This window comes from Myotis davidii, unplaced genomic scaffold, assembly GCF_000327345.1.
Source record: "Myotis davidii unplaced genomic scaffold, ASM32734v1 scaffold502, whole genome shotgun sequence".
NCBI classification, from domain to species: Eukaryota; Metazoa; Chordata; class Mammalia; order Chiroptera; family Vespertilionidae; genus Myotis; species Myotis davidii.
The window spans coordinates 605,620-616,853 of NW_006293000.1; the positions used below are offsets into that span (position 1 = coordinate 605,620).

The 11,234-nt window shown below is 39.5% G+C and overlaps 1 protein-coding gene across 1 annotated transcript in view; it reads right to left on the reverse strand.

Moving 5' to 3' along the window:
- Positions 1-1,694: 1,694 nt before the first annotated feature.
- CDCA2 (cell division cycle associated 2) overlaps positions 1,695-11,234 on the reverse strand; it is a 70,249-nt gene continuing 60,709 nt past the window's right edge. The window contains 4 exon segments of the mRNA XM_006766439.2: positions 1,695-1,825; positions 1,828-2,310; positions 2,313-2,906; positions 5,736-5,907. Coding sequence (XP_006766502.1) covers positions 1,725-1,825; positions 1,828-2,310; positions 2,313-2,906; positions 5,736-5,907 — 1,350 coding nt within the window. The 3' untranslated portion in view covers positions 1,695-1,724.

Here is an 11,234-nt window from a genome sequence, read left to right on the forward strand (position 1 = left end):
GGGGAGAAAATAACAATCTTTTTTTTTTTAACCCTCATGTTAAACAAAGGAGAAATACAAATATTTAACAGAAAACAAAACCCTCTAACATCTTATATTTCTGAAAGTTTTTTCTTTTTTAATTACCAAAACCAAAAAGCTTCCTAAGAAGTTAGTTTTTCTTTTTCTGTGGTTTGTTTTCAGTGGTATCCATTTGCCAACCACACTAAACTATAAAAGAGGGGGAAAGTCCATAAATAATTTACGTGTGAAGATAAAAGAATTTTTTAAACAATCCACCCTTTAGCAGAAGAAATTGGGGATCACTTTGAGTGTTAATGTAAAATACATTAGTCTTTAGCAGCAGGAGTTCCAGACCTATTGGTGCCAAGAAGGTAACAAATAGTCTCTCTCGGAGGAGGGGAAATGGGCGCTCAGCAGGCGCCTTCTTCCCTGTTGTGTTATTTATAGAGAGCCCTATTTGTTAACAGGTTTCTGCTATATTGGAGAGGGAGAGTTTAATGATTTAAAGGATTCCAAAGACAATTGTGTAATGATACAATGATTTATGCACATTCAAATTCCAGATATATAGGCTTTAGATTTTCAAACTGCTATTGCCAAAGTGGCGACAGGATACAGGATAGATATACTGCCATATGGCTGAGGCATAAGTAGAAAATCCGAGACAAGTGACAGTACTTGACATAGTGAAATAAAGATAGCAAGGCTGGAAAAGGCCTTGTTAAAAAAGAAATTAGCGACATACTGCCGCTTTGGAAAAGTTTTTTGGATTTAAAAAAATTTCTTTAAGGAGAACCACAAATAAATCCCAAATGACCTGTGACTAATTTGAGTAATCTGGGAGATGAGTCTTCAACTAAACTGCTATAGCCACCTCTCACCCAACAAAGCATGTAAGAATACTGTTTGAGTTACAAAATGCTTTCACATTCATTATTCATAAATTATATTTTCATTTTATAATGATAGATTTATCATACAGGGTGGGACAAAAGCAGGTTTACAGATGTGAGTACACCAAAGTTTAATCTTGTAATAATATTTATGAATTATTGTATCATTCTCTATATAAACAGCCGTAAGCCCGCTTTTGCTCCACCTTGTATTTGGGTCATTAAAAGATTTCCAAAATTCCATGTTTGAAATTTGATTTTAATATAAGTATTAAAAATTTAATTTGAGACAAATAAAGCAAGTCATTGAAGCTTCTCTTTAACTCAAGAAACAAGTTTTATAATTCATCTACTCTAATTGTTAAACTTTTTAACCAGTTTTTTTTTGCAGTATTTTTAAAATAAAAACACTTTAACACCTTTCCACCTTGTATTAACCTCCAATTTTCATCGTTACATTAATTATATCAATATGGTTTTGTTTTGCTTTTTCAAAAAAACCCCTCTTCTCATCCAGATGTAATGAGGTGGTAAATATGTACTAATGTAAAATGAAACTGAAGAGACATATTATCGGCTCTATAAACAATCCTTTTTTGCAAAATACTAATAAAGCATTTACCATGTGGGGGAAGAAGGACATATTTAATAGAATGTTTTCTTTTCGAATGATAAAGCAATTCACTTGTTTCTACTTAAAAGTAGGTTCAACTCAAGTGATTTTATTTGAAACTTTGAAAACACTGAAATCGCACAGATAGCAGGAACCAGGAAGAATCTTTTAAGCACGGACAGTTACCTTCTCTCTGGCCAAAGGTTCCACAGATGTCAGTTACTCCGCAGTTCTCGGATATGGCTAATGCTCTCGATGTCCTTTAGAGAGCTTTCTCCCTTCTGGCTGAGAAGGTTCTTCCTGCTCAGCATTCTGACTTAGTATTCTCGGTGTTTGCAAGCGCAGATGTACAAAAGCTCTTCCTCCTTCTCTGAGGGAAAGTGGAAGAATTGGCTGCTAAGCCCTCACTCTTTTCTTGATCTGATGTGGAGTAGAGTGGACATGGTGGTTGTCTGGACACAGCTTTTCTTCTAGGGGACATACTTTCAAGTCCTCTGCTGTCAAATGTATGCATTGTTCTCCTTTTGGTTCTTTGGGAAGGGCAGGAAGTGGAAGGAAGTGGAAGTGAAATCCAGACAAGTCCTTCATTTTCCAAATCTTTCTGTAGCCTTGTGCTACGTCTGACTTTTGTTTCCCGATTGGCTCTCTGAAAGGTCTGCTCTAGGGAGTCAGATAAATCTTTATACAGTTCAGAATTTTCCACACTAATTTCGACAGAGCTGCCCACACTGTAGGAAGGTTTGTGACTTCCATCAGTTTCTAAGTGTAAACTTTGACCATCGGGATAACACACAGAGCGCTGCTGCTTGCTGCTGACTTACTTCGTACATCCTGGCTTTGACTTTTCTTTTCTTTCCTATTGTCAATTAAGACACCCTCTGAATAACCACATTCTTTTGGTGAGCCAGACAGTAAATGCTTGGTCTGCAGTTTTCCTTCAGTAGCTCTTAAGAAGTTATCCTGTTGTTCACACTTTATATCACCTGGAACTTTCATGTGAAAGTGGTTTTCCACATTTTGATCAGCAGCAGAAAATTCTTGGGGCTGCATGAGAAAAGCTGACTGTGGACCATCTGATACAATGGGTTTTTCAGTCACAGAAGCACAAGAAACATGACTGTTTTCATTCTCCGTCCCAGTTTTTAGGTCATTTTCACTTTCCCACCTAATTTCTGCTTTTGGAATAATTTTACTTGTACAGATTCCTTCAGTATTTATACTTGAATCTTGATCAAAAGTGGAATTAATAAGCAACAAGGAACTTTTTATGTGAGAGCTGCAGAATTCAGACACACCGTGCTCATTAAACTCTGGATTCAAGTCTGAGTGCTGAGGGAGACGGTTCTTTCTCTCTGGAGGCTTCCTTTCTTCAAGTTCACCATTTGAGTGGAAATCATCTATAGGCATGTAAACAAGTTTGAATCTCATTAAAAAGTAACCATAAAAATAAACTTTAACAATCAAATGGGTGCCACATCGTAATCTGTTTTAAACTTCCAAAAAAATCACAAGATGTATAAAATATTACATTGTACCTGTCCTATCTGTCATCATCCTTTCTCTTTTAGTTCTTCCCCAGGCCACAGGTTAAGAAAACATGTAGTTAATGTTTGAATTAATAAAGCACAAAACCTCAACCAGGAAAATGAGAACTATATCTTAAATTGCTTCCATTCTAATGTACTTGCCACACTATAAGGTCAATTAGCTATATTTCCCATTTCCCTAAAAATGAATTACTGAAAATGGGCAATGTCCTGCTTCTGAAATCCTCTATCAGTGCTTCCCCTGAGTAGTTTGCGTGTAAAGCTAAAAGAATTTTTTTAAACAATCTACCTTTTAGCAGAAGAAATTGAGGATCACTTTGAGGAAAGAAAACTTGGAATTCTGGGGAACTTACTGGCTTCACTAAAAGGGTACTCCCTGAAGACACGCAGGTCTTATGCCCTGTGTTAAAAAATTAACAGAAACTGAATTGTATTCTCATGTAGAGCCATTTTTATTTCAATGTTCTAAAAATCTCTTCTGCCTCAATCGCTGACTAAAATTCCTCCTCCAGGAAACTCGCGCCGTATGGAGCCTGTCCTGTGTTCTCAGCACACTGTGTGACATCACAGGGGAAAAAAATCAAGGGTGAGAACACCTCGTTATGGTTCTCAAGTTATGTAACACAGCGTAAATGAGTTCAGGCCTTATTTGTTCTAAAACTCAATACTATTAAATACCATCTCTCTTGTTATCTCATATAATGTTTTAATTCATCAGTCAAATGAGTATAAAAATGTTCTAAACAAAATCAAATTGGCAGACATATATAACAAGCTGAACAAAAAAATCTACAAAAAATTTTGTTTGAAAGGCATATATATGCACTAGATTAAGCCCAGTGCACGAAACTCATGACTTGGAGGGTGGGGGGGTCCCTCAGCCCAGCCTGCGCCCTCTTGCAGTCCAGGAGCCCACAGGGAGTGGGCCTAAGCCAGCAGTTGGACATCCTTAGCGCTGCCGCGGAGGCAGGAGAGGCTCCAGCCACCACCGCTGTGCTCGCCAGCCATGAGCCCGGCTTTTGGCTGAGCAGCACTCCCTCTTTGGGAACACAATGACCACTAGGGGGCAGCTCCTGCGTTGAGCATCTTCCCCCGGTGGTCAGTGCGCGTCATACCAACTGGTCGTTCCACCATTTGGTCAATTTGTATATTAGTCTTTTATTACATAGGATGTTTGGGGTACTTCAAATCATGTCATGTAAAGCTAGAGATTAACAAAGGGCAGAATCCACTCAGTGCCACCCATTAATATGTCCCTTGGGTTCTTTATACAACCTCAAAAATGGATATTCATATATTGTTCATGAAATTAAATACTAAAGAAAAAAGTAGGCGAGAGGAATGGAGGCAGTCAGAGAGGGAGAGAATGAGAGAGAGAGAAAAAGGGAGAGAAACATGGATAGGAAAGGAAGGAAAGAAGGGAGGGAGGGAGGGAGGGAGGGAGGGAAGGAGGGAGGGAGACAAACAGGAAGGAAGAAAAGAAGGAAGGGAACTGCTTTAAACCCTTGTAACGGTTATATATAGATTTTTAAAAATTGCTTCAGGTATTCAAAAAAAACCAAATTCTCTAATAAGATGCAAGACAGAAAAAAAAATACTATTATTTAAACATCTTGAAAGAAAAACAACTGCTTTGGAATTGGGGATAAGACTTCATTTCCAGTCTCAAGGGGACCGCAATTTGCAGGGAATGGAGGCAGACAGATCACTATAAACCAGGTGGGGAAGAGTAATGTGAACAGTTTTCCTGGAAAGGCAGCCAGCTCAGCTAAACAAAATCGTAAGGAGAGCAGCATTCGGCCACCCCCGTCCCAAGATAAACCACCTGAAAGGCTGGGATAGGAGAGTGCTGCTCTGCAGGTGCCTGGGGCTGGAGGAGCCTGGTGTGACTGGATGGGTCCTGTGTTTAAACTTTTGAGCTTTCCCAAAATTAAAAAGGAGGCAGAAGCCAAGAGTTTAAAGTGGCATGTACCATATTCATCCTTGAATCTGTTATAAATCCTATACGGTATGTTGCAAAAGGAATGCAGGCTAAAAATATTGGATGACTAACAAAGGTAGGTATTTTAAAAATGATTCTATACAAGATTAACACACCAAATAAACACATACTCTTATTATGTGTAGCAAGTTTTGTTAATTTAAAACCCCAGCATTATAAAGCAGGTGTAACTTCAATTTTTATCTAACTAGAATATTTAGCAACTCCGTCTTTGCTTTTAAACAAAGCTTTCAAGGTGATCAAGCTCAATTTACAAATGGCATTTATAGAAGATGGTTAATAGGGCCAACTCTACTGAAATGCAGGGAAGTATATTTTTTAACTGTTGTCCTTAATTCATATTAGATGTCGAGCCATAACCTCATTCACTTTTAATGATGGGCTATACCACCAAACAGAATGCATTTTACTTTAACAAAATGCTTTCAAAAGGAAAAAGAAACAGGATGAAAGAAGTATTTCTAAAACTTTATGAGTTTCTTTGGGGGGAGGATCCAGAGCTCCCATCAAAGTCTGAAAGGGTCTAGGTGACATAAAAGTTACACACTGCTGCTTCCTTAACATGCCCGTGGTAAGATGAAAAGTTGTTTTTTTCTGTATTTATAATTTACATGGTGAATGGGAAAAAGGGAAAAAATAAAAGAAAAATAGCAACAAAGAAGGTGAAGAGAAGAGACCTGAAAAGTTCCTGCGGACGCTTGGAACTGAAGGCGACATCTCATAGAGTTCAGGCAGCTCAGGAATAGGACTTAGAAGCGGCTTCTTAGACACAATGTCTCTTTCCCCATACAGAGTCTTATTAACGCCTTTCTTTCTTCTTGCTTTCTTCTTTCGGCAACTTTTTAAAACCTGAGAAAATGTATTAAAACACAGTAACTGAGAAAGATATAGCACCATATACAATTTTGACTCTTTAATTTCTATTGAAACACTTAAAACCATTCATCTCATTTAAAATTTCAGAAATCTGATTTGGGGTAGGGGATGAGGTTCCTTACACAAAGTTAAATAAAATATAGAGCAGAACTCAATGAACAAATTGTAGCAAAAATGTTTTGCATTGCCATAAAGCATTGACAAAATAAACTCAGGATAAGCAAAAAATAGATTAGAGAGACTGGACAGACTTAAGACATGGGGTATTTGTAACCACCCTGTAGTTAGGATGACTCAGCATTAATTTCAGGAGTTACCTACTGCAAGCCATGGCGGGAAGGGGGCGCGTTTTCTCCCCCAGATCTGGATGAAGAAACAAGAGGTGTGTACATCAAGTTTGAAGAGAACACACAGCTGGCTGAGCTGATGCAAACAAGATTTGTTCAAGATTAAAATGCATAGGTCAAAATAAAATGATCTTTAACAAGCACAAGTAAATGAGAAGCAAAGATTGGGGATAATTGATAAAAAATATATGGGTTCTATAAAAATAAAAAAAGCTGCTTACTAATATCTGCAATGCAGTATTAAATTTAATTGACTGCCATTTCAGTAACTGAGAACTAATGTCCTATGTTAAGAAGTTTCATATGGAAAAGACTTGAGGGAGAGTTAAACACTGTATTGAAATAATAGATTGAGTAAAAAGAAATATACTTAGTGTGATACCATATGAGAGAACCAGATCAGGTCAACATAAGAAACATGTTTTTAACAATGCTTCTTAGAAAATGGAATTCACACAAACATTCATGGAGATACTGCTATGTGCAGGTAATACCTTCCTAGGTATGAGACAAAACACACTGGATGTGGAGATATATATATATATTATCAGGGGCCCAGTGCACGAAATTCATGCATGGGGGGAAGGGGTCCCCTCAGAACCCCCTTTGCCAGCCTGGTCGTAGATAGCCATCTTGTGAGGGCATGATGGTCAATTGGCATATTACCTCTTTATTATATAAGATTATTATTATTGATTTCAGAGAGGAAGGGAGAGAGAGATAGAAACATCAATGATGAGAGAGAATCATTCATCGGCTGCCTCCTGCATGCCCCACACTGGGGATAGAGGCTGCAACCCTTGAATATACCCAGACCAGGAATCAAAGTGGTTCACAGGTTGATGCTCAACCACTGAGCCATGCCTGTTGGGCTGGATGTGGTCTTTAGGGAGCTCAGGGTCTAACGACAAGTAGTCGTAATACATATGATCATAACACACTCTGCATAGACCAAGAAGATGGGTACGTGGCCTATGGGAGGTGTTTGAGGCAGGCTCCCCAGAAAAGGTAATGTCTAAGTTAAGTCGTAAGCGAGAATTGTTTTGGCCAATTATGGGAGTGGTGCAGAAGGGCTTTTCTAAAAGAAGAGAAGGGCACTCAGCTGGTGTGGCTCAATGGTTGGGCGTTGACCCAGGGTCACGGTTTGATTCCTGGTTGGGGCACATGCCTGGGTTGACCCCCAGTGTGGGGTGTATGGGAGGCTGTTTCTGCCTCTCCCTCCCATCAATAAAAATATATATTTTTTTAAAAGATTAAAAACAAAAAAGAAACAAAGGGAAGAGAAAGGCATTCACAAGAGCACCATGTGAGGCAGCACAGACGAAGAGCTGCAAGCAGCAGTGTATTGTGGGTGGGCCCACGTAGAGATGGCAGATGAAGCTAAGCAAGCAGGGCCCTTATTCATACTGAGAGCAACAAGGTCTCATTGCACAGTGATTCAGGGAGTAAACAACATCTGAAGTTACATGTAAGAAAGATCATGTAAATGAATGTTGGGAAATAGTGAATGATTTTCAAGAGTACATAAGTGGCCAAGAACTGTATGTTCCTTGAGGTATCTACTGATAGCCTGTAAAACAAACATTCCATGGAAAAATAATTACAGAACAGAAGATAAATGTTCCTCTTGGTGATTTACAATATACATTTAACATTATATTCTCTGAGAAATCCTCAGTATAAAGTCTACATACATTAGGAAAATGCTGGGTCAAATATGTTTTTATGACACTTTATTTTCAGGGAATTTCTGTTCACTTCCATGGGACAGCTGGGGAAATTACAGCTTAGTCCAGTGGTCGGCAAACTCATTAGTCAACAGAGCCAAATATCAACAGTACAATGATTGAAATTTCTTTTGAGAGCCAAATTTTTTAAACTTAAACTATATAGGTAGGTACATTGTTATTAACTTAATTAGGGTACTCCTAAGCTGGCCTTTGCTAAAAACGTCCTCAATCTGAAGGGTCAACCTCAGCGTACCCCCACTTCTTCTAACGCCACTTCTTCAAAATAGACTCGCCCAGGCCAAAAACCGACTTCTGTGCATGGGCCACAAAATTTCAATCGCACTATATGTGCGCGCCTGCACGTGGTACTTTGTGGAAGAGCCACACTCAAGGGGCCAAAGAGCCGCATGTGGCTGGTGAGCCGTGGTTTGCTGACCACTGGCTTAGTCAATGGATGTGGGCTCCATCGATGAGCTGCAAAAGAAAGTATTTGGCCTCTGGTGCCTGAACCCTTCTGTTCAAATCCTGACTCTGCTTTATTACCTTAAGCAAGTTACCTCACCTCTCTGTACCTCATTTTGAACTCATCTGCAAAAATGGAAATCACAATAGCACTAGTATTAAATAAGTTTACTTAGGTTGATATGGGGGAAATATTCTTAACATCAAAAACTATGCTCTTGCCCTAGCCAGTTGGCTTAGTGGATAGAGCATCAACCTGCGGACTGAAAGGTCCCAGGTTCGATTCCGGTCAAGGGCACATACCTAAGTTGCAGGCTGGATCCCTGGCCCTGGTCGGGGTGTGTGCAAGAGGCAACCAATCGATGTGCCTCACCCATCATTGATGTTTCTATCTCTCTCCCTCACCCTTTCTCTCTGAAATCAATAAAAAAATATATTTTTTAAAAAATCATGCTCTTAGTATTACTGTGTGACACGATCCCTACATGTTCAGCTAATATACTATGGTCAATGTTTTAACTTCTAGAATAGTTTCTGGTTCATATGGAGAGAAAATCCACTTTCAGCAGAATTTTGAAAACCTTTGTTTCATTCATAAAATTTGCCAAACATTTCATGGTCACGGCCAATAGAAGTACACCAACCAAAAAACAAAGATGAAAGCCACTGTGGTCTGCCATGAAAATACATCTATATTATCCTTAAGGAGGTTTCATCTGCAAAGGCGAGAACGTTAACAAATTTTGAATTAAAGCCAATACAAAAAAGCCTTCCTTATGCTGCGAAAAACAAAAAGACACTTGTAATTGGAATCCTAAGGAAGCCATGTGATCGAGAAGTGGTTCATGACTTGGAGCAAAGGACAACCGAAAGTATTATCCCTAAAGTGATTCTATTTCCTCCAGAATCACCGCTATTTCTTCTCATACAGTGAAGGAGGTCATGCGCCAGAAGTAAATGCTTATCTTTTATTTGCACCATTAAGACTTTTATTTGCACCATTAAGATTTGGCAACAAATCAAATTGTATAGGAAAGCTAATGATAAAAGCATACACTTCCCTACCCTTGCTGTTTGCTTACTAGTTCATTTTCAGTTCTGTAGGTAGCTCCATCCCTTAACTAAGGGGATCATATTGCTATATTTTTAACTTTTTATAAAGGAAAATGTTGAACACACAAAAAATAGAATAGTATATTGACCCCCATGTACCCATCTGTTGTCAACAATCACTATAATGTATAGAAATCAAAATTAATTTATAAACACTTCCCCACCCCCAATTATTTTAAAGCAAATCATTTTATCTGAAAATCCTATATATCTCTAAGAGATAAGGGCTCTCTTTTTCCACAATAAAATGAAACATTTTATTACCTGACATTGTATTCTATTGATTTTCTTTCCTTTTACTATGAAGTTTAATTTTTTTCCATGTTTTCTTGATATAAATGACATATAACATCATGTAAGTTTAAGTCATACAATGTTATCACTTGTTTTATTTATATATACACACACCTTTACATTTATTTATATATATCTTCACTGATATATCTATATATCTATACACACTAATATATATCTTCTTAAAAATAACAACACACCCAAAAACCTGGACCAATTTCCAGTGAATTATGCTGAGTGAAAAAAGCCAGGAGAAACCAAGATGGCGGCATAGGTAAACACCGGAGATTGCTGCCTCACACAACCACTTCAAAAATACAACTGAAAGATAGAACGGACATCATCCAGAACCACAGGAAGGCTGGTTGAGTGGAAATTCTACAACTAGAAGGAAAGAGAAAAGCATACCGAGACTCAGAGAAGGTGCGGTGCGGAAGTAAAATACAGAGGTACAGAGGCGCATGCGGAGAGGGCTCGCGGCTGAGGACACGGTTGTCTTTTTCAATGAGGAGGGAGTCTCAAGCTCTGAGCTCCAGTTCCAGGCAAGTCTCTGGGGAACCAGATTCATACAGGAGAAACTGGACTGTCTGGCATCAGTCGGAACTCGAGGGCAGCTTTCTCTCGGGGGCGCTTGCAGCGATTGCTGGGACACTGAGAAGCAGGGCCTCTGAGGGCAGGACCGAGAGCAGCCATAACTGCTCGCTCCGCCCTGTTGATCCCCTGGGACCCCGCCCCACCCAAGCCCTGCAAGGAGGCCTTTGCATATGAAAGGCCTGCCCCTTTGCAATCTGATAATTACCTACCAAACTGCAGCTGGCTCAAGGCCCCAGGGCAACTTGCATTGACTCAAAGCTAGCTCCTGCTGGATGGCCTCAGGCAGAGGCTAGATTAGCACCTCCTTAGAGATTCAGGAGCCAGTGTGCCTCGTGGTCAGAGTGGATAAAGGACACACTCAGGGGGCAGATTCAGTGAGCACCAAAGCCCCATTGAAGCAAGTCTTGCCCCAGAGGGGTGTCTCCAGCACAGAAGTTCTCCCACCATAGACACAGCTGATTCTCACAGCCAACTGGCCTGCAGGTCAATCCCTCCCAGTGTTACCTACAACAATCAAGGCTTAACTACAACAAGACTGTGCACAAAGCCCACAGGGAGGTGCACCAAGAGTGTCTACTTCAGGTAATTGGGGAGGCTGAGCCACTGGGCCCAATAGGACACCTAGCACAGAAAGCCACACTACCGACACAGTGAAGCATAAAAAATGCGGAGACAAAGAAACAGGACACAAATGACAGAAATGGAGGAAAGCAAACTACTAGATATAGAGTTCAAAAACCATACTTTTAAGGGTTTTCAA